We start from the raw sequence: 26,699 nt of genomic DNA on the forward strand, positions 1-26,699 counted from the left end.
CCCTGCTTCACACACTGCATGTGTGCTGCTCCTTAGCTTCCACGGTGCTGCACCAGAATACACAATTCCTCTCCAACATGAGATAAATATGCAGAGCTCTGGCAAATCTTTCATTTTTGCATGCATTCATCATCCCCAAAGCCCACCTCACTGCTACAGATCTGTACTCTGTGCACAAGTTTTAAGCTCTCAGAGGTGTGCATTTTCATAATGACAGTGCTCATGTACCACTTAGCAGTATATTTTCATTTGGCCCCAGCCACGCTTTTGAACAGTAATTTATTACTGCTTGTCACTAGCTACTACCAAAGGTAACACATATACGGGGTTTATTTAGTGTGTTTAGTATTTTTTGCTTCGCTCTTCCTTACACAAACAATACTGCCCAAACACAGAGATGCACAAATCAAAACAGCCCTTCCAGTTGCTCTTACTTTTACACTCCTCAGCTTTTTGTCTGCAAGATAAAGAACCTTTCATTTATTTGTTTTTTAAATGAAAGTGGAGAACCTAATGCTGTCTGCCTGCTCTGGGAGCTGCAAGTGTACAGCAAACACCTAGGTGGACAGGGAAAACATGAGAGAACTACACAGGGATGTCCCAGGGCTGCCTTTATTAAGGACCTGATTTGAAACCCATAGACCAGGCTCCTCTTGTGCAAGGAGTTCCACGAAATTTGAAGGTGTGTAGGGGACCAAAACTGTCACTCTGAATTCCTCCTACAGAGAAAAATAAAAAAATAAAAGAAAGAAAAAAAAACGGGGGGGTGGCGGGGAGGGAGGAAAGGGATCATTTTGCTATTTGTAAGCTTAATTTTTTACCTCAGATTTGGTAAACAAGTGTTTTGTCTTTGCTCCTCCCTGTCAGTGAGTTGTGAGCTCTGTGAGAGGATTTCCCACAGATAAAATCCCAGCGAGTACTTCCGCGAAAAATTAATTGTCCCTACTGCACCATCACTCCCTGCAATGAGGCACTGCCCCGCCTACACAGAACTTTTCACCTGCCTGGGAATCTGGGGTTCGTGTCACTAAACGGGCCCCGGAACCTCCCCCCAGCGCCGCCTGCCGCCTCCCCACTCCTGTCCTATCCCCGCCCCGCCCGCCCGGTCCGGCCCCTCAGGCTCCCGCCCCCCTCGCAGCGGGCGCCCAAATCCCGCCGTCATTTGCCCCTTTCCTCCCGCCCTCCCGCCTCCAGCGTGCACCCCCTGACGGCGCCATGGCTGCCCGGCAGCAGCTCGGTAACGCGGAGCCGGCTCCCGGCGGGGCAAGAGGGGGCGGCCAGGCCCCGGCAGGCAGGAGCGGGCTGCGAGCGCCCGACCGCCCGCTGGGGCGATGGCAGCGGCGGCCGCTGGAGCCGCCGGGGGAGGCTGCGGGAGGGCTGCTCCCCGCAATGGCCGTGGGACGGGGGGGCCGGGGCCGCTGGGCCGCCTCGTGTTTCGGGTGCAGCCAGACAGGGCGGCCCCGGAAGACGAGGGGAGGCCGGGTGCCTCTCGGGTGGGAGCGGGGCCGCCGCTTCCAACCCGGTAGTTCCCGTGCCCGGAGCGTGTGTGTGTGGCGGGGGGTGCTTCCTTCCCTCCGGGCTGTGGTGGGCACAGCTGCTGCTGTGTGAGTTTAAAACTCCCGGAGGGGGGAAAGAAGTGGGAAGGACGATGAGAGCATGCCCTGAGTTTGGGGCCCTGAGGCAGGAGCGGCAGCGTTGCCTCCGCCCGCCCTCAGGCAGCTGGGGCTTGGAGATGGGGAGCTCAGCTGTGGAAATGGGGAAACGTGAGACACTGGTGGTCAGCTCCCCCCTCCCTTTCCCTGTCACCTCACGGTTCGTAAGTTACAGTGCTTATAAAGGCCTCAGTCTCTGAATCTTGGTGTTTGCTTGCTCTGTTCCAACTTGTAAAACCAAAATATTTGTGCTTTTCCCACATGCTAGCTTTGCTCAGTGTCTCTGACAAGACCAACCTGGTGGATTTTGCAAAAAGTTTGAATGCTCTTGGCCTGGGTTTGATTGCCTCTGGAGGAACAGCCAACTCCCTGAGAGATGCTGGCTTGCCTGTCAGGTACAGACACTTTCCTATACATCTGAAAAAAATGTTCATTTGCCTCCTGAGATTGGTTTAATTGTTTTATCTGTGAGCAAAAACCGATTGAGAACCGGTCTGAAAGTAGTTCTTCCAAAAAGACCCACCCCAAAAATGCCAAGGCAAACTTCAGAACCATCTTTGCTCAAAGTTGGTTAGCTGAGGCCAGAGAGTGTTCCTACACAGGTCAGCACCCAGAGAGATGTCAGGAATGTGGTGTTGGAGATGATGACTTGTCTGCCTTGAGCCAGGCTTTTTTCTCCTGAGATAAACACTTCTCTTGAAATTCAGAACCTGACCCTAGTGCTGCACTGCACAGCCAGGTGAAAGCTGATCTTTGCCCAGTCCTGGAATGGGAAAGTTGACATGTGTCAAGAACAGATTGAAGCTCACTGGAGATCACTGGTCACAAATAATTTTTTTCTGCATGATGGTCAGCTTTTTCAGAGCCTTTCAGCATTGTGCATCCACTGTTTGAGAGGGGGCTTGTGCAGTCAACCTCTGTTTTTGCCCATGATTCTGAGGAAATTTGGTTTAGTTTTTCCCATGTTATGATTAAAAAAGCCCCAAACATCTCTGGCCAAATAAAAATTGTTTCAAATGCAGTGAAAAATCTGTCAATTATTTGGCAGGACAGGTAACTGACTCCTTTTTTGCTTCCAATGGGTGAGTGATAGGTCCCTGTCACAGAGCATGAATATACACTGCCTCCAAAGCTCTCTGTCCTTGCTGTTATCCAGTGCTTGATCATGACTCTCTGACTTCTTTGCTTGGCTATGCTGTCAGTAAAGCCTGAAGTACAATGTGGTCACATTTCCCCTTCCCTCTGTGATTTATTGTGCCTTTACCATCATAACCAGTAACTCCAAATTATGCTTTGTCTGAGCTGTGAAGAGGAGTACTGAGGTGTATTGCTTCATTTGAGCACGGTCTTCCATTCTCTCTATAAACCATGTTGACTTTGGGCTTGATTATCTTGTTTTTTTGGTTCATCTGAGAAATAACCAAGCCGCTTAGGCGAGTGTGACCCATGACCTTTTTCCTCCTTTGGGGAAAAGCAGTTTTTTCCTTTGGCATAGCACAGTTTTGTAGTGAAATTTCTGTAGTTTTTAGATTTTATTTTGGGTCACCTACTAGAAAGCATTTTCCCTTCTGTCAGATGCAGCATGTGCTGCATAAAGGCCAACATCCTGTGAAGAGTGAGAGAGCACTAAACCAGCATTTTGGCTGTTTCTGCTAATCCTTTTGTACCTAACAACATTTTACTAACTAGTTGATAGGTGTCAACCATAATAAAAACTGTCAGATCGACCTTAACAAAGAATGCCTCATCTCAGAACTGCTTTCCAGGCTTCCATAAGAAGGATGCATCCCAGTTTAGTAATACACCTTCCATATGTTCTGTTTTATTGAGATATACTGAATTTTAGAGGAATCACAAATGTGTTTTCTCTCTAAACTTTTGCTGGGAAAGGTGGTGTGGATTTTTTTAACAGCTCAATTAAAAGAAAGCTAAGTTTATTTCTCCTGTTTGCTGCCTTCAAAACTCCTAGGTTTTAAATCTCTTTCCAGTAAAACCAGCATTTTTAGTAGACCTAAATTATTGCCTGGATGGAAATAAACATTCAACCTATAGATTAAGTCAGTGTGGCACATCTATTATCATGCTATGTTTTCTTTTTGAACAGAGATGTTTCAGACCTGACAGGGTTCCCCGAGATGTTGGGTGGACGTGTGAAAACCCTTCATCCTGCAGTCCATGCTGGTATGTTTCTGCTAATACATTTTCACCCTAAAAGAGAAATCAGTGGGCAGTGTGGGTGGGAAGAAGGGGTTGATAGATGTCTTTTTTAAAAGTTGTGTGGAAGAACTGGGTAATGAGAACAGATTTGCTCCAGCAGCAGAAGGAGAGGTGAAAAGCACAGAGTGGTGAAGGGCACGGTGGCTGAATTGCTTCCTCTGTTGCTGTGCTGACATCTTTGCAGCTGGCAGAGCTTTTCCTCCCCAAGGGGTACAAGTAACAAGGCTTCTCTGTAAATGCATTTGCACATTTTTTGCTGAGTCAATTTCAGACCTGTTCAGGCAGAGTTCCACTGAATTTAACTTCTGGATGTGCAACATAAGGAGCTCAACAGCATAGTCTTTAGTGGGTGACTTCTTTGTCTTGCCTTCCCTGTCTCCTCTTCAGCAAGAAAGATATCTGATAATTGGTCAGTCCATACTTTAACCTATCTGATTTTTCATGTCCTGTTGTGGTGCTTGAGATCCCTCAAATTGAACCTGTTGCCCATCATATTTAAGAGCTGGAGACTGTGTGCTCTGACAACCTTGAATCTAGGATTTTACTGTTGCTTACTCTGTACTACCCAGTGACCTGTGTGTTTTCTCTGGGTTCCTGGATTCAAGCCAGGCACCTCTGCTGCTCAGATGTAGGCACAGCTTCTTTTGCTTCAGATGCTTCATAGGCTTTCAGTGTTGCTCAGTGCTGAGCAGCAAGTGACCTTTTCATCTCCGTGAGCTCCTTAATGACAGTTACAGTATTCTAAAGATATCAACTGAATGTTTATAACATAAACTTTTGAGGCAGGTGTGCAGCACTTGGAATCCTATAGAATTTAGCATTAGGTGGAAAAAAGTCTTAGTATGGAATTGAACAGTCAAAGAATCAGTAAAATGAAATAGGGAGTAGTGGCTGGGGACTGTTGCCTGAATGAGAATCAGAAAGCTTATGGCAGAAACTCTCTGAGGAAAAGCACAGTCTGAAGGAAGTTGTTGAATTTTAAAAAATGGTTGTTTGGTAATTTGCTTCTTCTTTTAATAAAGATGTACTGCTGTTTGTAACTAGGCATCTTGGCTCGCAATATTCCAGAGGATAATGCTGATATGAACAAACAGGATTTCAGCCTTGTAAGGTAAATACTGGGGACATGATGCAATCATCAGTAACAAAAACTGAACTTTGGAGACCAGTCAACACTGGTGAATGTGAGCAACAAGGATTGTAGCATCTGCACATCATAAGATCTGCAGTCTTTTTCCTTTCCCCTGTCAGGAGACAGTTTTTAAAAATGCAATTTTCTACACATGGATCTTCTTTATTTGTAGGAAGAGAAAACTAAAACAAGAAATTTATATTTTGGTTTCCAGGGGGAGCAGAGGTTTTAGTGTCTTCTGGTTATTTGGGAATTTTGACACTTTGTTTTTAGTCAATATTGGACAATGTTGCACTTCTTGCCGAGTTGAATTAAGTTCTTTTGAAGCTCATGCATCTCCCTTCAGCTTGGCTCTGGGTGTCTGATCAGGTGACAGATCCTGATTTTGAAATACTTGCTTAGTAAATATACCCTTTGATATTTGCATAATGTTTACTGAGTTTCAGCACAAATAAAGAGTAGACGTGAAATGTGGATCAGGAACATGCATCATTTGTAGAGACAGAAAATGCACAGATAACAGACAGAAAGCTTACTTTCTGGGAGCATCACGAGAGCAAGTGAACTGCAGCCAGAATTTGAAGTAACACTCTGCCCTCTACTCTGCCCTGGTGAGGCTGCATCTGGAATATTGTGTCCAGCTCTGGTCCCTGCAGTTCAAGAGGGACTGGGAACTCTGAAGAGTCCAGCACAGAACAACCAAGATCATTAAGGGAGTGGAACATCTCCTTTATGAGGAAAGACTGAGGGACCTGGGTCTCCAGCTTGGAGAATGAGGGGGTGACCTCATTAGTGTTTGTAAATATGTAAGGGGCAAGTGCCAGGAGGATGGAGTCAAGCATTTCTCAGGGGTCACTAACAACAGGACAAGGGACAATGGTTCTAAACTGGAGCATAGGTGGTTCCGTATAAATGTAAGGAAGAATTTTTTCACTGTGAGGGTGACAGAACACTGGAGCAGGCTGCTCAGGGAGGCTGTGGAGTCTCTTTCCCTGGAGACATTCAAAGCCCACCTGGATGTATTCCTGTATGACCTGCTGTTGATGACCCTGCTCTGGTAGGGGGGATTGGACTAGATGATCTTTCAAGGTCCCTTCCAACCCCTAATTTTCTATGATTCGAGCACACTTTGTCTGCTAATGTGTAGCAAAGACTTTGTTTGATTTTGTTAAAATCTGTTTACTTGGTACACTAGCACGTGGTAGTTTGGGACTATGTTTTAAACTAATTGGTTTTAACATTCAACTAGAGATAGTGAATAAGCAGTTCTGTGTCAATGGGTAGCTCCTGGTTTTAAAAGAAAAGGCTGAATTGAAAATACTAAACTGTACGTAAAGCCAGAATGGGAAGTACAGTTTGTCTGCTGTGATTAGGCCAGAATGCATCTTAGCTTTTAAATTTACTTCTAAGAACTTGACTTGCCTAGGGTGTGTGGGTGAATGGATGGATGCCTTTCCAGGCTGAATTTGAAAACTTGAAATTTAAAACCAACAGGAGCCTCATAGATGTCTCAGCAGTGCTGGGTCCTCAGAGTATGCTGCATGTGTAAGCAGGCTCTGCTGAACTGCATGGGGAGTAATGTGCCTTTGCACCAGTGACTTACCAGTGCTTTTGCATCTGGAGTAATAATTTGGATTTGGGTTGTCTTACATAAAGCAGAAGGAACTGACTCTGAGCAGGAGGATCATACTTGCAGAAAAATTCCATACTTGAGATGGGAAGCCTTGATGTGGCTTGATTTCCACAGATAAAAGCATTAGCAGTGTTAAAGTCCACAGATTCCTGATGGTTTGAAATAGGCCAAGTGCATGAATGGATGGAGGCAGGTTTTAGAAATAAAACAGACAATAAAAGGTATCACAGGAAAATTAGAGACATAGGGGATCTGAAAAACATTCTGGAAGCTTATCTTCCCTTCTACTTGATTTCCTTACACTGTGGGAACAAAGGAATATTAAACAGTTGGATACAAGTGTGTGCATCACAGAAGTTCACTGCCACTACTGGGCATACACTGGGGTGTGATACCATCATGCATTCAGTTTGAGAGAGTGAACTAATTCTCTTGGGTTAAAAAGATTGTGAAGATCAGAATGTGTACCTGCTTTCACTACATTTTGGGTGGTGCTGGTAGGCTGGAACAGGGCACGATACTACTTCATGCCTTCTGGAATGCAAATTGCAGCTTCTTCCAGATTAGATCAGGAAACAAATTCAGTAAGGTCCATTATTGCTTTGGGAAGGAAAGTAAATTCTCCTGTGCATTCATGTGCCACAGAGGCTCTATGGAGTCCAGGCTGTGCACTCAGGTTTCGTACACTGCTGGTATTTTGAAAGGACAAAAGTTTATGTATTAGGTTGCTTTCTGCTCCTGAAAACGTTGTGGAAAATTAGGCTGTTTACACTTTATTTGCAATGGACCTTGCTTTGTGTGCTTACTCTCTTACAACAACCCACTTTGAAGTCCTTTGAAATGGCTCAAAGTGTGCAGCCAGATCACTGAACATTTAAACACAGGTCCATGTATTTAAAGACACTCTGCCTTTTAAGTAAGTTCTGTGAACAGCAGTTCTGTCTGGTGTGACTCTGGTTAATGCACAGAGTGCAGTTGCACTGTATAATGCCTGTGCTGTTTCATCCTTGTAACATCATTTGACCTTTGACTGAGCACCACTGACCCTGTAAGTGTAGTGGAGAAGGAAGCCTTGGCTACAGGATTTGATGTTGGTTCCTGATCTGAGAGGCAAGACCATAAAAACACTGGTAATACCTTGTGCGTTTCAATCCCAGTTTGGCCTTTTTACTTCTCACTGAGTAACCCTGATTTTCCCTTCAATTCTCAAGAGTTGTGGTGTGTAACCTCTACCCCTTTGTGAAGACCGTGTCTTCTCCAGGTGTAACCGTACCAGAGGCCGTGGAAAAGATTGATATTGGTAAGTTAAAGGGAGAGCAAGCCTGTCCTTCAGGCAAACTTGATGGTTCTGGTCTCTGTGGTCTCAGGTCTTATATTTTTATTTGGTGGCCTTGCACACCCATAAAGGAAGCCTAAAGAGCATAAGAATTGCAAGGAGCAGTCTGGAAGTATAGTTGAATATAAACTTCATTAGTTACAAGCAATTAAAATGGCAAGTGGCTGAGATGGACACTACAGAGATGGACAAAGTCATGCACTGCACAAAGGAGGAAGCCTGATGTACTGGAAAGGCTGTGCTAGGGAAGGCCAGGAGGAGCATGCTTCCTACTGGAACAGAGCTGGTTAAAACTCTTCTGCAGCTTCTGGCAGCATAATAAAAATTAAAGAACTTTGAGGTCTGGAGAGAAAAAGCTGAACCACTGAAAGTGTTCTGGGAATTGCTGAAAACTTTGCTACAGGAAACAGTTAAAAGTTCTGCATATGTGGGAGAGTAGTTAGTACCTCAGTTTGAAAGCATGGGTGCCTGTAACATCATCAGTTTTGCTCTTCCTGCTAGTTATTAACCCAAAAGGCTTGCCATTCCTTCACTGCAGCATCTCTGCTTGGCAGTCTGAGCAGCACACGTGCAGTTCTGTGCCATAAGGATGGATTTGGATTGAATTTCTTTGCAGTAGTTTAGTCCAAATGATGCCCAGCAGAGCTCTCTATTAAATGTTTCATGCAGTAGTACTCACTCTGCATGTAGCAGTGCCAGCCTCTACTTCTCCTTTGCAATAGCCTAGTATCTTGTAAGATTTAAAGTGTTGTAATAGCTGTGCAGAGTGAGATTTAAGGGAGAGGTATGGCTTTTTACTGTACACAGAGGGCCTGGGCAGGATTCATTAATATCTGCAGAGAGGTTTGGGAACTTAAGTTACTCGGCAGTGGGTAGAAGTAAATCTTTACTTCACCCTGCAGCTCTACATGTATCTGCAAAGGCTGCTCAGTGCGCTCCTTCACAAGTAGATGAGACAAACTCCCCAGCCTTGTGTGTTTTGAAGACTACTCTTACAGTCCCTTGTCCTGGCTGGAGAGAAGGGGCACATTTATCTGGGACAAACGATTGGTGCATGTTACTGCTCGGCCTCAGCTGTGGCTCTGCTACACTGTGTCCAGAAGAGAAGTGCTTCATGCCTCCATCCTTCTCTGGCAGGAGGAGTTGCCTTGCTGCGGGCAGCTGCCAAGAACCACGCTCGTGTGACAGTTGTGTGTGACCCTGGAGATTACTCTGCAGTAGCAAAAGAGATGGCAGCATCAGGGGACAAAGACACCTCCATGGAAACCAGGCGTCTCCTTGCACTGAAGGTTGGTAATGTTTGCTTGCAGTCAAGGGCTAGGTGAGACTCTGCCTTTTCATTCATTTGCTTCTTTAAACACCAAATCCTTTTTAAGTTGACAAGTGTCCCCCCCATTCTGTCCTCAGGCTTTCACCCACACCGCTCAATACGATGCAGCCATCTCTGACTACTTTAGGAAAGAGTACAGCAAGGGGGTGTCCCAGCTGCCCCTGAGATATGGCATGAATCCTCACCAGAGTCCTGCACAGCTCTACACAATAAGATCCAAACTTCCCCTAACAGGTGAGGCCTACACCATGCTGGCCAGAAGGGAGTTCTGGGATAGCTTGGGAAGGAGGTGATAGAGCATGTCTGCCAGTTGTCTTTGAAAATGAAACTCCATTTTGTACCGTGGTCCAAGGGATGACCAGGAGTGCCTTAACAACTGAGTTGCACTGGTTTTGCAATGAGAAGACTGAGCCCATGTGAGACAAAAGTTCAGCTGCAGACCCCCACAAGACTTACTGTAGCTCGACGTTCTCTGTTCTTTTAAGATTGTGTATCTGCACACTTGGGGCAAGTTTCCTTTGGAAACTGTATGAAGCCAAAGTTGCACCATGTAAATTCTTGTTTTCCTTTTCAGATGCTTTGCATTTTTTTATTTAGTATCTTCACAATCTTTTTGTGTCACCACTGTCCTGGTTTGGACTGGGATAGAGCTAATTTTCTGTCTTGTGATTTTGCTTTCAGCTGAGACTCTTGTAAGTAGCTGCACTTGCTGAAATGAACAGCAAGTTTCTCAGTCAGTGTCTGCCTCTAGGACTGGTAATGCTTGATGTTTATGGTTACAGCTGGAGAATGGTGTGTAGAACCAAGGCTTGGTTCTCACAAACATCTTGTGCTCTGGAAAGAGAAAAGGAGTAAGGAGGTCACACCTGCAACCCTCCTTTAGGGAGTACCAGACAGTATAAATGGCCCAAATTGACCAAACAGTATTCCATCCCATACACATCATAGTGGGTATAAATTTGAGGGTCAAACCCCTTCCCCTTCCTTCCGCCTTGCTCTTCCTCTTCGCCCTTCTTTGCCTGTTCCTGTTTGCTTTGGCATCCTGGGAGGATTCCATCCATTCCTCTGCCTGTGGTCCTGATCCATGCCAGCCTGGATCTGTGTGTTCCTGCCTCCAGCTCCTGACTGCTGCTGACCCCAGGAATCCAGCCTGGACTTTCCCAGGGCTGCCCTGCAGCCTTGGTGTTGATGTGAGAGTTATTGAGGGAAAGGGGGGGAGGAACATGGTACAATTTTCTGTATATTTGTATATATTTATTTATCTTTTTATCATTATTGTTTCATTAAAGCTGTGTAGTTTAGTTTCCAACCCATAAATCTTTCTCTCCCTTATCCTCTCTCCTTTCTTTATCAGGGAGGGGAAGAGGATTAATAGAGAGCATCTGTCATTCAGTTAATTGCCTGCCCAGCATTAAATCTCGGCAACCGCTTACTGTGTTTGGAAAGCAAGATCTTTACTTTTGAATGTTTTGTTTGTTTTTTCTTCCTTTCTTTGATGGTTTTGAGCAGAGATTTGTTACCTTAGTTTTCTAGAGTGGTGTTTCTGCTGCTAATGGTGGCAGAGGGAAGGGACAGAGTTTGGGACAGGTCTGGTGGTATCTCTGCCAGTTTACATGGTGTGCCACTCATCAGGACTTTGCTGCAGTGAGGGAAGTGCCTGGTTTGGAGAGAAGAAAGTCTGACTACTCTTGTTCTTGAGATTGCTTTTAATGTTGGAAACCAGCTCTGCTTTGTGTGCAGGCACTGTCCTGTTGAACAGACAATGAAGCTTTGTGTTGCAGAATTTCCTTATTATGGTTCCAAGATCTCACAGGAGGCTTTTCTGTGCCTCCACTGGAAGCTGATTTGCTTGCAAGTCTGTCTCCCAGAATGGCAGCAGAACAGCACTGTGTTCATTTGTTCTGTCCATTGACTATTGCTAAAATGATTTTTCCTTCTTAACTCCTGAAATGCTCACAGTCCTGCCATTTCAGTATGAGTAGTTCTTCTTGCAAGGCCAGGGCATAAGGTTTTGAGAACAGACTTTTGGATGACATTTACTCTTGGCATACATTTCTGATTCCAGGACCAAATGAAGCATTTTGCTTAAAACTTGCCCTGAATTTCATGGCTGTGAGTGGTTCTGCTGACATCAGTTAAAGACACGTGCTTAGATTTTGGCTTGTGCCAGAGTACTTGGTTGAATCAGAGCCATGGGCACTGTATGAAATTTACTAGATTTATAAAGAAATATATCTGTTAGGGAGCACATGTGCTTTTTGTGTTCTTTTCTGACAGCACTACCTGTGCACTTCAGTTAAAATCAAGCTCTGGTAGGCTCCTTCACAAAGAAAGGCTCTTGTTTGAAATGGCTGCCAGTTGAAGAACTCTGGTAACATAAGGGAGAATGTTCTTATTTTGTTCCCCTTTCACAGGACGGGGGAGGTGCATGGGGGGGGATGTGTGTTTTGTATAAACAGATCCCTTCTGGTAGGGAAGAGAATTCTGTTTGCATCTCCTGAGTCTCAAGCCTATGCATTCCTCATAAGTCATTGAAACTTTTCAGGGCACTTAACAGGTAGCTGAGGAGCCAAGGTCATTTAACAAGAATAATTGTAGTGATTTCAGTTCTTGATGGGAGGTATCTCTTCTGCTTGCTCTCCCGACTCTGGAGGTGGGGGCACACTCTTCCTGCTTTAATATATGTCTTGTGTGCTTTGTTTGCAGTGGTGAATGGCTCTCCAGGATTCATCAACCTATGTGATGCTCTTAATGCCTGGCAGCTGGTGAAGGAACTCAAGCAGGCATTGGGCATCCCTGCTGCAGCCTCCTTCAAGCATGTCAGTCCTGCAGGTAAGGTGTCTCCTCCTTGCCGTGCTTTTCTCCTTGAACAGACTCCAACAACAGGCAGTGGTGCATGTGTCCCTTCCCCGTCAGCCTGGGGAAGGTCCCCCCGGACCTGGACGAGGGGGAGGCTGTGGTCTGAGTGCCCTGGCTTGTGTTTCCCACTAGGTGCTGCTGTTGGAATACCTCTCAGTGAGGAAGAGGCAAAAGTCTGCATGGTTCATGACTTCCACAAGACTCTAACACCCTTAGCTTCTGCCTATGCACGGAGCAGAGGTGAGAAACCCACGAGGAAACAAAATGTCCAAAGAGATGAGCTTAATAATGAGTCCCTGAGTAGCAGCTCTGCCCTTTGCAGTCTACTCCTCCTCTGTATAGGTTTTCTCCATAATGATCTGACTGACTAAATTAACTGCCTGTCAAAAATTGAGCAGAGCTTGCATGTTGTTTCAAAAAGGGTAAAACCATGTTGCATTCCTTTTCATGATGTATGTAGAAGACCTGTAGAGATCTTTTTTTTTTCTTAATGTAAATGTGCATATACATACACACATGCACACATCTGTGGGGTTTTGGCTAAAAGATGAATAAGGAAGTAGGTGTGCTCATAGCACATTCAGCTTTTCACTGCATATGGGCACTCAGTACCTAACTTGAGTAGAAATTTCTGCTTGCTATTTCGTGAGTGTTATGCTTTTGTACTTCAGAACTCACAAAAAAAAAAAAAAAAAAAAAAAAAAAGAGAGAAAAAATGAGGAAATAAAATTGATTCCTCTCCTTTGCTGAGGTACTTTATTTCTCTTACTTCCTGTGGCAAAATCTGCAGAGGTTATAGAAAACAAAGCAAACTTGGGTGCAAGCCAATGTGACACTTATAGTTTTTCACCACTTCAAGGGACCATCTTTGAAAATTGCCCTTAGAAAACCATTGATTGACTGGTAGTAAACCAGACCTTTAGAATGGCAAGAACAGAAGAGTCGACCTTGCTAAGCAGTAGGGTGTTCTTTATGGGAGTGAGTGCCATTAAATGTAGAGAATATTTATTAAAAAAAAATTAAAGTTGCTCTTAGCTACGTTTCTGGATCTGGTTTCTTGCAGGAAAAGCCATATGAGACCATAGGCACCTAAAAGCTTTCCTCTTTTTCCAACTGTTTCCCATCTAAAATCTTTCTGTATGATCCTTGCTTCTCCTTGTCCACTTGCCACCCTGGCCCCAGCAGAGCTGCTTGAAGTAATGGAGGTAGTCATTACAGAGATAGAGCTTTCACAAGGGCAGTGAAGAAAGAAGAGTATCTCAGCTGTGGGAATATTTAATGGTGCATGTGTTTGAGGTAGGATTTTTCCTCCTTGGTGCTCTTTTTATGCCTATTTTTATTTTTTTTTAATTTTCTTCTGTGGGATTAAATTATTAGCTTTCATGAAAATTGACTGGATTATAGGAGCAAAGATTTTTCTTTGTATCATGCTATAGTTTGATAAGTTACTTAAAATATGATTTTGCAGGTGCTGATCGGATGTCTTCTTTTGGTGACTTTATTGCCCTGTCTGATATCTGTGATATTGCTACTGCCAAGATTATTTCCAGAGAGGTTAGTTAAACAACAGCAAATCACTCAAGTGTGAAAAAGAGAATGCCACTTGATGGGTGTTACTGGTTTGTAACAGCTGTTCTGCTTGAATTTGACCCGTTTTACTGAAGGCTATTGATTGCTCGTGCAATCCGGAATCTGGAGTGCAGAATTTACACCCCTCTTTTGATGCATTTTTCCTTCTGCCAGTTACAAAGCCTGGCTGTGTGGTAGAGCCTGTGAAACAGGCTTGAAGTGCCATTTACCAAGTGATGACTGCAAACCTCTGCCTTCTGAGTAGACCTCTGGAAATATGGGTCCTTATGACAGTGTCACAAGTGTCGGGTTGGCTGTAATCAGAGCAGTAAAGGAGCAGAGAGCTGATGTCCAAGGCAGGAATGTGGATGTGGATTCATAGAATCACAGAATTGGCTGGGTTGGAAGGGACCTCAGAGATCATCAAGTCCAACCCTTGATCCACTCCCGCTGCAGTTCCCAGCCCATGGCACTGAGTGCCACATCCAGGCTCTTTTTAAATATCTCCAGGGACGGAGAATTCTCTACTTCCCTGGGCAGCCCATTCCAATGCCTGATCACCCTCTCTGTAAAGAAATTCTTTCTAATATCCAACCTAAACCTCCCCTGGCACAACTTGAGACCGTGCCCTCTTGTCTTGCTGAGAGTTGCCTGGGAAAAGAGACCAACCCCCCCTGGCTCCAACCTCCTTTCAGGGAGTTGTAGAGAGTGATGAGGTCTCCCCTGAGCCTCCTCTTCTCCAGGCTGAACACCCCCAGCTACCTCAGCCTCTCCTCATAGGATCTGTGCTCGATTGCTATGTGGCAGCTGACACAAGATTTGCACAGGCTCAGCTACCTTTCAGGCAGTGCTTGTAACTTTGTTAGATTCAGCCTTAACTCCACAGTCACCCCACAGCTGTCTGCCTTGCCCAAATCATCGGTTTAAACGCAGAGTTAATACTTTACCAAACACACCCATTATGTGTTGCTTAGGATTTTTCTGAGAAGAGGAAAAGCAAAGGGCTATCTTGTGTGAGGCCTCTTTTCAAACAAATAAAAGAGCATGTTTCACTGGCTTGTGAGGATAACATTTGGTATACCCTTACTTAAAAAAGAAACCAAACAACCAAAATCCAAAAACAATGCCAGTAACAAAACACCCACACTGTAGGACAAGAGTGTGAAAGATGTATTTCATTTTGACACTGATGGATGTAAACTCTTCTTGTCAGTTTCAGTGCTCTCAACAGCTCTTTTCACCAATATTTTTGTCTCATTGGGAGTGTGCTGTTCAAATAAGGATTTATTTTTTTTTTTAAGCCATGTTAACTCTTAGGGCCAAGAAGTGGGGATGTCCTGCACTAGCTGTTTTTCCCCCGGAGAGGGATATTGGTTATTCCATTCTGCTTCAAGTGGTGGTGGAGTATTTTTCACTAACTTCTGCCCAAGGTCTTAGAGAGCTGTAATGTTTCCTGTTTCTAGGGCAGAAACCAATATTGTAATAGTGCCTTAGGTATTGTATGACTCTAAGAAGTGTATCTTCAATGCCTTTCTGGAAATGGTAGGTGGAGCTTTCAGTATCAGCCTCCCTTTTTTTTTAACATGGAAGCTGAAATTTGTGTGTTGCAGGTATCTGATGGTGTGGTAGCTCCTGGCTATGAGGAAGAAGCTCTCAAAATCCTTTCCAAAAAGAAGAATGGTGGTTACTGTATCCTTCAGGTTTGTACTGCTTCACACTAGCCCTCTACTGCTATTCCTCTTCTTGCTTTTTTTCTTGCATTAGTGCCCGAATAGCTGGGAGCTGATCCAGACACCCCTACAGTGCATGGAAGTATTTCCTCTGGGTCTTTGGGGATTTCTGTATGAGCTGGAATGGCACCAGCAGTGTTGTGGTCATGTTTAGCATATAGTCCTAGAGGGAAGAATTTGTATAATGGCTTCCTTGGCTTTCAGTGATATGGATTAAAGCAATTAAATCTATGAACGAGCAAGAGTACTTTAAAGAAACAGAATTTCTGTGCTCTTTCCACCCTTTGCCAGCTTTCCTCTCACTTTTTCTGAATTTTGTTTCCTTCTCAAATTCTTCATATTGAAGATGTAGTTCCTCAGTGATGTTGTGAGGCTCAGCATGTTTAGGTTGTCACTGAGGAAAGCCTTGTCTGGGCATGTGGGATTTGTAGTACAGTCAGAGATGCACAGGCAGAGCTGGGACCTGGGATGATGCACATCTGCATACTTGCAAGCAGGATGCTTGTCAAGGAATATTAGTACAGTGTAGTCAGCTCAGTGTCAGGCTGCCTTCATAATTCCCAAGGTGGTCTTGGGGCCTTCAGGGTGGTCCAGTTTTGGTGAAGGTGACAAACAGATTTTATATTGCTGTCAGAGCAGCCAAATGGCTCCTATTTCTGCCTGACTCTGAGAGACAAATGATCAGAGAGAACTTCAACATTACAAAAAGAAAACCCAAGGCTTAGATGAAGTTGCAATTGTAGAGTTAATACCAGGGGATCTGTAAAAGATGGCTGAGGAGCTTCAGGCAAGAAGGAATGAAATTACAGACAATCTTGGCAGCTGATTACCTCCTGAATTCAATTGGCTTTGGAAGGCTGAAGTCATATTGGTTAAGCCTGGCTCTTCAGGGCCTGTCTGCAGAGGGATGCTAAGGAAATTTTGTTCTGAACAAATTTAAATGGATTAGGAAAAATGCATAAAGTGTGTGCATGCTCCTATTTAGAACCAATAGCCTTGACCTGGTTTATTTTGTGTTTCAATGGCCTGAACTGGGGCTACCTGAACTCTTAGTGTACACCTGAATGCAGTTCAACAGTTCCAGTTAACTCTACCCCTTATACTGGTGTAAATTACCTGTGCTGCCTGCCTGCTGGGAGCTGTGTCCCAGGAGAGTGCATCTCTGGGAGCAATTGCAGTCTCTCTTCTTCAGAGTCGAGATGGGTTGGAAGTTGTACCTTGAGGCAGATACGAAGCAGCTCAAAATATTTCTACCTTCCAGTGAAAGGCTGGAAAACCTTTTGTGGGGGTGTTTTACCCTTCTGTGAACGACTGGAAGACTTTGTAGATTTTTGTGGCTCACAACATGGACATTTGTATAGAAAAATCTTTACCTCATTACCTCTCCATTCTAAATGTCACTTTGTGCTGTTGCTTGCTTCTCCAATTAATTTCCATTACTTCTGATGATTTGATACTGCTTTCTATGAACTGTTAATTTATTTGGGATTCTTTACATAATGTATTTTAACCTAATTGCTGGGTGTTGGCTCTGAATTGCTCTAAGAGTGTTTTAGTGGCCTGTCCCTTGGCTTTTAGATGGATCCCCATTATGAGCCAGATGACACTGAGATTCGAACCCTCTATGGATTGCATCTCATGCAGAAGAGGAATGATGCAGTCATCAACCCATCATTGTTCAAGAACATTGTTACAAAGAATAAAAATGTAAGTGTCAGAAAGTAAATGAGCTTAATGAACTGGTGTGCTTTCATCTGGGAGGTTTTCACTCTTCTGTTTTGAGTAATCTTAAAATATTTTCATGAGATTTAACTGGCCTTCAATGAAACAATGTAGCAGACTTTCTGGGCCAAACATATTTGGGTAAATCAGGATAGTTTGCCTTTGTTCTGATTCTTTTCATAAATAAGGGCAAGGTCCACCAGCTTCTCTTTATCTCCAAATACCAAAATATTTGTATTTCTTATAACTAAGAAGCTGCTGTGTGTAATTTCATAAAGTGAGACAGCCATGTGCTAAGGATCCATTGTGATCTTATTCTGACTTGCTGTTTACTTTTCCCTCTTGTGTACAGTGTGTTGTATAAACTCTGGCCTTGCTGATACTGCTCATCATTTAGAGTTCACATCATCAGCAAGTTACCAGTTACTTCTTTGTCTCTGATATTGTTCTTGTTACAAAACCAGACGTTAAAAAGCTTGCAATTAGTCACGGGCTCAGAAGCAAGTTCAGACACTGAGGTAATAGCCATGGTAATAAATTGGTAATGGTGTGGACCTAAAAATAATACTTGATGCAGGTGTTGGGAGCTATTATTATCATTGTGGTACTGTTTTGAGTTAGGCATGTGCTTAGCTTTCTGCCTGTGAGCACATCTGACAACAGTGAGCAAACACAGAAGACTTTGCAGGCGTAGGGCCAGAGACTGAGCCCTCTTGACCGGTTAAGACTGAGTCTTAAACCTGTGAGGTCTGAAATTAGCTGCCAAACTAATTTACTGTTTTTAATCTAAATCATCTCTTTTCCCCTCTCCAAGATACAGTACTTTGGGGGCTTGCAGCTCACCAGCCAGTTGGCTAGGTGTGGTGGTCAGGATGGGCTGATGAAGGTGTCTTTTGTTTCAGCTGCCAGAGTCTGCTGTCCGAGACCTGATTGTTGCCAGCATTGCTGTCAAATACACCCAGTCCAACTCCGTCTGCTATGCCAAGGATGGCCAGGTAACCAAATCAGACAGCTCTGTGGAGTGTGCTTCACAGCCAAGCTGTTCAGAGAGTGCTTTGGTTGAGCTTTAAAATGATTTAGCATACAGGAAGCTATTAAATGGATACAAACTGCCCTAGACAGTGCCGTGCAGAACAGTAGCTAAACCTGTGTTTCTCAAGAAGCTGCTTCAAAACCTCTGTGTAATTTTTTTTTTTTTTTAACAGGGCTGGTTCCTTCAATGATAAAGTTGGAAGCCTCTTATGTGCTATTGCAAGTTTGGCCTTGAGTAATTTCTTTCTAACTACTCTCTTCTCTTAAATAATTTTTTGAGGGCCTGTAGATGTGTTGTAGCCTGTGTAGATCCTTAGGAAATGACAGTAGTTTTCACAGCTGGATTCTGACTGTCCACATGGTTCTTCATTTTATATTAAGTTTTTATATAAGAAAGATGGGATGTGCTTTTTTCCCCTTCTTGATGTGTTAGAAATCTGCTGTTGTCCCTGTTTTTTGAAGAAGCTTATGGATGGATGTTGGGATTTATAGGGCCATTATCAAATGTATAATGGGGATAAAAATCTTGAATTTTTTAAAAAGGAAAAAAATCCCCTAGAAATAAGTTATGACTAGGTGTTCAGCTTGACTCAGTTATCGAAAGGCTGTTGTAAACATACTAAAAATTGTATTTTTGCCCAGCAACTCATGCTCATAATACTTCTGTTTTGCTGGTTCTCTTCTCTTTGAGGATCTGGATTATTTTAAAAACAAACCCACAAACAAACAAAAAACACCACCAACCCCCACCCCAACCAACCAACCAAAAAAAAAAACCCAAAACCAAACAAACCACAAGCACAAGAAAAAAACAGTTTGAGCATAAATCAGCAAAATGGCTCAAACAGTGTACCCTGCAGGTGTGAACTGTGGATGAACTGCATTGCTGTCCCTTTTGTGTTGGTGCTCATCTGCATCTTTGTTGTTACAGCCTGAAAGCATCACAGTGCTGTCTCCCAGTGCTTTCTGGGGTCGTGTGCTGAATGCTGCTTGAAAATATTTCTCTGGAGATCTGGCATTTTTCTTACATCCAGCTTTAGGATTTTTTTCTTGCTTTTAAATGGTTCTCTGTACTCAAGAGTGTTGCTTTCAGTTCCATTGCCTTTGGTTTTCCAGGGTTTTTTTCAGCCTCACAGCATCCCCATGGCAAAGCTCTGATGTATCAGACATCCAGAACATTTTTGACAGGTTGGCTTGTGTTCATGAATGAATTGGTCACCCAGCAAAGGCTTGTGCTTATGTTAATATGTCCTATGAGAGCAGAGAGTGGGAGGAAGCATTTATGGACTTGAGTGCCTCTTCATTTGCAGGAAGCCAGCTGCCACTAATTGCAATAAACACTTTCACTTTGTCTTGTCTGACTTTAAGCAAGGCAAAGCCAGGCTATAACACGTTGATTTACATTTTCTCTAATGATACTGTCATGTTCTAAATTAGCAATTGAAAATTACTCCCTTTCTGTATTCTCTGCACAGCATGATAAAACAAACCTGCTAATTTATCTTACTGTGAGCCGACTGTGGTGCAGACATTTGTCAGTAACTTCACTGTTTCTTTTTCTTCCCAATTGGTCTTTTTTTGTTTTTGTAATTCCCAAATGTATTTAGAGTTTTGGGTTTCACTCAGTGTTCAGAGTAAATCTGAGGAAATCCAGGCCAACCTGGATCATTTTGCAAGGATCCTTTGGGCATTATCCATCTCATCCACTCTGTGCTTTTGCACTGTATTCCAGCCATGGGGCAAGTTTAGCTTCTCTGTGAGCCAAAGTGTTTTAGTCACTAGTTCTCCATTTTCTCCCAAGCTTTTTGTTCTGAAGTGATTTTTCTACACATCCAGTATTACTGTCTCCTTTCACTTCTCACAGTAGGCTCTGCTTAAGCATTTAAGCATTTTATGATTCAAAGGAGATTAAACTCCAAAAGAAACATAATTTTTATGTAGAAAATAGAGGGGAAAAAATTCCTTAGCAGGAGATTTTGAGGTTTCATCTGTATTTTCATGTGGGAGAAAGCTAACTTTTGAGGAAGGGAGATGTAGGAAGTAGGAAAAGAGAGAGAAATGTGAAGTGAAAAAAGCAGAGAACAGGTACATTCAGACAGGCTAGTGTGAAGATTCAGGTACAAATTTGCATTGAGCATAAGCTCAACCCTCTGATTTCTCCTCTTTAGACCAGAAATTCCAGGCTAGACTGAAGAAATCTTCCCCAGCAGTGTTGCATCAAAATACAGTTTGCTAAAAAAAAAAAAAAAAAAAAAAAAAAAGGATTTTTCTTGCCCTGGATCCCTGGATGAGCATTTTCCATTCAAGTTGCATCTTAACAGCATGTTCTTCCTAGGCTGTGTGACTTTCCTTCTAGAACAGTGTGGGCTTATCAGAAGGAGACACAAAGAAGCAGCTTTTGTATTCTTGCCTGTTAATGCTATTCCAAAATGTTGCATGTGTTGCAGGTAATATCTCTGCAGACTTGGGCACGCCTGTGTAGAGTTTACAGGACATCTCAACTCAAGTACAAAGTTCCTGTCATTTTGGAGTTGCTGAATATGAGCCCGTGTTCAGTTACACATCTTCTGACAAAAATTAAATCACAAAAACTCTAAAATATTTACTATAGAGAAGAGAAAAACAGTTTTGAGATGCAGAGCCCCCTGCAAGTTTGAACTTGAGGTTAGACATCAGGACTATTTGTGGGAGAGAAGGTGTCACTCAGCCATGAGAAACTTTGCATCTCTTTGGTATTTATGATAATACTGATATCCTTGTGGCTTTAGGAAGCACTGATGAGCAGTCAGAGCAGAGCAGATATTAGCTAGCACCCCAAGTCATTCCTCCACTCCTTGGGGGAATAGTATCCAGCAGCATGTTTTATGGTTCTGGTAAGAGGTGAAGTCACGGCGTCTTGATGAATGAGAAGACAAATGATTCATTCCTTTGAGGGCAGCCTTTGACTTCCAGCTTTACCATCTGTTTCAGTCTGAGGTGGAAACTCTGAGGCACTGGCTAGGACTGCTGGCCTCAACAGAGTCCCCAGAGCAATCCCCTGGGCGAGCAGTCTGGTGAACAGTTCAGCTGTGGCTTCATAGGAGGGGGAAATTATGGGAGAGAGAGGCTTGTTTTCCATCAGATCTCTGGCTCGAAATGGCAGGAGCTCTATTTGAAAAGCAGGACTCACAACTTTGAAAGCCATGGAGAAAAGTTACCAGGCCAAGTTTGACAGCCATGTTGGCTGGGTCTGGTTTCTCTGGCAGATGGCAGAGTAGGAAATGTGTTGGTAGCTCCCAGGCCTTGACAGTTTGTGCAAGGTAATGGTCCTACTGGTCAGCCTTCCTGAGAGATCAGTGGATTTACTTTCACTAGCTTTGACAGACAAATTCCTTCAATCCACCACATATCACAGCTGATCTGTTTAAGCTGTGTAAGCCTGGTGCTATGGGAAAGATAATGGTGTTGAGTGACCTGTACTCAGACTTCAATCCTCTAAGCAAAGTGTCTTTTCCAAGGAGAGGTGGGCCTACCATCTCTTAGAGGCCACATTTGTTTCTACAACCAAGGAGTTTTTGTTTTGCCTTAAACAAAAGCCATCATTGTATCACTCTTCTGAAACTGATACTTTGACTCTGTTGGGAAGGTTGAAAGAGTGTAATGTCCTCAGAGTGACTGTCAGCTCATTGGGAGCTGTAGAAGTTAGCACTGCAGAGAGCTGTTCCTGTAGCCAGATTACAGGCTTGGGAATGTTGGTAATTTCAAGGATTTCCTTGCCTAATCACGGACACACTTGTTCCACTTCAGTGGGGAGCAGCTGATCTGTGGGAGGTCTTTTCTAATTGCTTGACTGGAGTACAGCTCTGATTGTGATCTCTGTGCAGCAGGGTGTGACTGTTCTTTCTGTCTGTTCACTTCAGGTCATAGGTATTGGAGCAGGTCAGCAGTCCAGGATCCACTGCACACGTCTGGCTGGGGATAAGGCAAACAACTGGTGGCTCCGGCACCACCCACATGTGCTCTCCATGAAGTTCAAAGCAGGTGTGAAGAGAGCAGAGATCTCCAATGCCATTGATCAGTATGTCACTGGGACCATTGGTGAGGTAAGGGCCGAATAAAAGGTTTGCCTGGAGAGCCCAACTTCTGAGAAACAAAGCTGAAACTATCAGCTGTGGGTGCTGAGACCTGGCAAGGCTTCCTGATACCTGGGCCTTTGCTGCTCCACCCAGTTCCTTCCATAGCTCACTTCAGAGTTGGTCAGACTGCTTCCTCTGGCAAAAGAGGACACTCTTACCATTTCCACCTTCTGCTCATCCTGAGCTGTTTCTGTGCTGGGTCCATGCTGAAGAAACAATTGTAAGAAAGCAGGGAAATCCTTACAAAGGATAAATTACAAAGTCATACATTTGTAAGGACCTCAGGAAAGAGCTGGCTTGGTTGGTTACCACTTTTGAAACTGGTCAGTCTTGCTAAAGGTGGTGATCTCTGTTAGAGCAATGGACGTCAGCCACCCCGAGTCACCAAGTCCTTTTGGTGCCTCTGAAGGTCTGTAACTAGCCAACAGGGAGCTATAGACACCAGGATTTGGGTGTTTTTACTGTAGATGGAAGTGTCCACAGATAGGTAGTTTCCACAAGAAACTCTCTGCTGGCTGTCACACTGTCAGAGCCAGAGGTGATGGGTGCACTTGCAGGATTTGATCTCTGGGGAGTACCAACAGCTTTGTGCCTGAGTGTTAGTAAAAGATGTATCTGAAAAAGGTGAGGGATCAAGTGGCCAGGCCCTGGATGGTGACTTCCTCGAGGTCATTTCACAGTGCCAGTGGCAAATTGTCCTGATTCTGATGCTGCACCCACCACCCTGGGGGTGCCTGCCCCATGCTTTGGTGTGCTGCTTGGTGTCACCTCACTGTCCCCCCAGAATAAGGAAGGGTTAAAGCTACAGTTAATGTTTCACCTCTCACTGCCCTGTGAGGGAAGTTGGCCTTCCTTCCCTTCTTGAAAGGCTGCTTGCTTGTGTGGCAGTTTGGCTTCCCTGAATCCCTCTGACCTCCCTGTTAACAAGCAATAGTAGAATAAGGGAAAAGTTTGTCCTTTTTAAGTATCAAAAGCCAATAGCTGGACTGGGGACCTCATGAATCATCTCTGTGAGCTGTTGCTTGTTTATGGGGGTAAGAAATGGAGCAGTTGATGTTTTAGAAGGTGAATCATAAACCAAGCTGCTGTTTGTCATTTGTTAAGTCATCTACCAGATCCTGGTTGCATGTACTGGCATTTACACAGAGCAGCATACTGCAGGCAGGCCAAGCAGAACATCTTGGAGTTCGAGGGCAAGCAGAAAGAATCCCTCAAGCCCAAGGGTGAGGAAGGGAAGGAAAGGAGTGAAAACAATGAAAAAATTGCTGAGGGTAGTCATGTGTTCTCACCACTGCCTGAGACTGTAAAATCCCTGGTATGAAGTTCCAGTAGCAGAGCTGTGGGAGAATGGAGCAGAGCTGGATGTCAGAAGGATGCTATCATCACTCCTCCTCACATGCTTCTGGCTGGGGGCTGCCAGAGGAACCTGATCTCTGGGGCTGAGCTGGCTCTTTTTGTTCTTGCAGGGTGAAGACCTGGTGAAATGGCAGGCAATGTTTGAGGAGGTGCCTGCACAGCTAACGGAGGCAGAGAAGAAGCAGTGGATTGCCAAGATGACTGCTGTCTCCCTCAGCTCTGATGCCTTCTTCCCTTTTAGGGATAATGTTGACAGAGCTAAACGGGTAAGGTCATGGCAGAGCCAGGGTGTCAGAGTGACTCCAAGGGAAAGGCTGTGCAGCCTGGGCTTTTTGTTTGAATTTTGAGTGGACTGCTGAGGAATTGCTCTGCTCTGCACTGCTGGCTAGAATAGCACATCCTGGGAAGGATGTTACTCTTGGTTACTGGTCTCATGTGGATAATAACTATCCAGCCATTGCTCAGTTTGTTGATTTGGGATGAATAGAGGATTAAAGTTAATTAAACTGTTTAAGAATATTGAGACAAGGCTTATTGCATCCAGAGGAACCATTTTACTCTTATTTCTGAGCTGAGGAGGGAACTGACTGCTCACATGAGGCACTCCCCTGTGAATGGCTGTAGGCAATGGAAGCTTCTGTTTGCTCAGTGTTTAGTGTCCCGGGATTTGGATGAGGGACTGCAACTGCCAGCTTCTTTTCAGGGGAATTTTGGTTTTCTATGCTCTAATCCTTCCATTTGTCTCTTGTCTTTGTTCAGAGTGGAGTGCAGTTCATTGCTGCCCCATCTGGCTCTGCTGCCGACGACATTGTGATCAAAGCTTGTGATGAGCTGGGGATAACTCTCATCCACACCAATCTTCGGCTGTTCCATCACTGAAGTTGCTGTGGGCTGTTGTGGTCCCCTCTTTGGTCACATCTCACCAGCAGTAGTGACTGGAACATCATCAGCTTAATTGGGAGGCACCTGCAGTCTGTGCTTAGCAAATCTTTGGAAGAGTTGTAGATGAGATTTTTTTTTTTTTTCTTTTGTTAACAGAGAATGAAGGTGCAAGAACTTGTCCTCCAATGTAGAAAATAAGCCTCTTTTGCAAATAAACACATGGTTCTTAGCTATGTGAAGTCTGCAGTCTTGTGTCATCCAAATACTGTGTCCTCAGGAAAAAGATTGATTTATATGAGGTAATTTTCATGGTTCAGACTTTATTAATTGATTGGAAGGCCAATGGAATGCTATGAAAACCTCACTTATGCCCAACTTCTTAATGAACTGATAAAAATCTGTGTTGCAAACTGAGCTGAACTGCCTGCATTTTTGAGGTTTTTTGTTAGTTTTGATTCAGCAGGTAACTTTTCCCAAGCTCTTCTAATTCATTATCCTTTTCCCCTGTGAGGAGAGAGCAGGTCCTTTGTGCAAGGCAGTTTCGGGTTCAGTGCTCCCAGTCTTGCAGCAGAGGTGTGCTTTGGGCTGAGGCAGTGTCAGGTTGCTTTCTCCAAGGTAAAAGACACATTACATTCCTCTGACATGCCTGTTCTCACAGAGAGAGTTCAGTTCTGAGTTCAGAGGCAGGCATCTGTGAAGCATTTTGCCCAAAGCCACTTCCCTTCTCCATTGTGTGCAATTTGCATGAAGCAGATTTGAACTCTTGATTAAACAAAGTTAAAATGTGGAGCACAGTGAGATGGATAAAGTAACAGCCCAGACCCCTTTACTGGCAATCACTGTGACCATTTCAAAGGGCTTTTTTTTTAATTTTATTTTAATAAAATCTCTTCAGTTTTGGCAAGGAACAGTCCACAGGTTTGTAATAAACACATGTTGTATTTCTGATCTTGGCTGATATGGAGCAGACAGTCTGCATGTGTTCCCTTTTCTCAAACAATAGCAGGGAGACAAACTTGGAAAAGAGGAAATTCAGGTTGTCTTCCTGGCTCTGCTTGTTCCTGACTTGCCATGACCGAGGGAGTATGTTTTATTTTACCTGGATGCCCGTTTGATGCAGACTGGTTTGAACTGAGCAAAGCAAAGATACTTCTGGGGGGATGAGAGTTAAGGTATCATAATCCACATACTGTTTTTTAACATACATTCCATCTGTGTAGCTGTGCTGCCCAGGAATTCTGTGTGCCCAGTGCTGCCCTTGCTCTGGCCTCAAGGGGAGCAGTCTCCTCTTTTCCGAGCTCTACTGTGGATTATTTTTCTTTCCTGATCTCTACAGAGAATTATTTTTTTCCTTTCTGATCTGTGCAGTGGCTTATTTTCAAGTGGCTGGATTAGGCAAGACAGAGTAGTGAAGATTCTACTTTTTAGGCCTAGATTAAGGCAGTATTCCAAAATAAAAATGGTGTATTGCTTAGTGGCTGGCCTGGTGGCTGTACTTAACCCTAGCTCTGGCATGACTGCTTCCTGGGCCATTGCTTACCATGGAGTTTTCAGTGTTTGAAGCTTTTCAAACGTAGAAAACATAGACTGGTAATAAGCATCTGTCAGCTCCTGTTCTCCAGTATTCCTGTTTATCATTGGCCGTTTGTTTGCTGTCCTTGGGGCACTGTTTAATCTACTGATGGAAGTTAATAGGTACTGATCTTCCAGGTAAGATTTCTACATGAGTTGCTAGTAAATGTCTAACTGAGGTGATGCTTTGTGCTTTGTTACTTGCAATTCTCTGTGTACACATCTCACAGCCTCTGTGAGAGGGATGCTTTTGCCCCCTGCTGTGCCTGTGGTAAGGTTAAAGAAGGTCCAGGAGTCACAGAAAATAGGGGAAAGGCACCCAAGTGTCCACTGTCCCAGGTGAGTGTCTTCACCTACTCTGCCTCACTTGTCTGACTGCTGGCTGATGAAATGCTCTGGTCTAGCTCACAGTGTGAGGTGACCTCATAGGAATCCTGTCACCTGGGCTGTGGTAACAATTTCAGCTGGCCTGAAACCACCTCCTTGAAGGCAATTGGCAGAGGGTGTATCCTGGCACTTGACTGGCTCCTGTTTTGGGTGTGCACAGGGGTGTTCTTCTGAC

At 44.1% G+C, this 26,699-nt stretch overlaps 1 protein-coding gene across 1 annotated transcript; it reads left to right on the plus strand.

Annotated features, from left to right (window-relative positions):
- Positions 1 to 1,098: 1,098 nt before the first annotated feature.
- ATIC (5-aminoimidazole-4-carboxamide ribonucleotide formyltransferase/IMP cyclohydrolase) lies at positions 1,099 to 24,798 on the plus strand. Its single transcript, XM_071746906.1, has 16 exons — positions 1,099 to 1,237; positions 1,921 to 2,047; positions 3,757 to 3,833; positions 4,914 to 4,980; positions 7,846 to 7,934; positions 9,108 to 9,259; positions 9,378 to 9,534; positions 12,007 to 12,132; positions 12,292 to 12,399; positions 13,628 to 13,713; positions 15,339 to 15,428; positions 17,037 to 17,165; positions 18,083 to 18,175; positions 22,112 to 22,294; positions 23,794 to 23,949; positions 24,443 to 24,798. Exons 1-16 carry the CDS (start codon positions 1,216 to 1,218, stop codon positions 24,560 to 24,562), a joined length of 1,782 nt encoding a protein of 593 aa, XP_071603007.1. The 5' UTR covers positions 1,099 to 1,215; the 3' UTR covers positions 24,563 to 24,798.
- Positions 24,799 to 26,699: the final 1,901 nt, after the last annotated feature.

Source organism: Heliangelus exortis, chromosome 6 (genome assembly GCF_036169615.1).
Source record: "Heliangelus exortis chromosome 6, bHelExo1.hap1, whole genome shotgun sequence".
NCBI lineage: Eukaryota > Metazoa > Chordata > Aves > Apodiformes > Trochilidae > Heliangelus > Heliangelus exortis.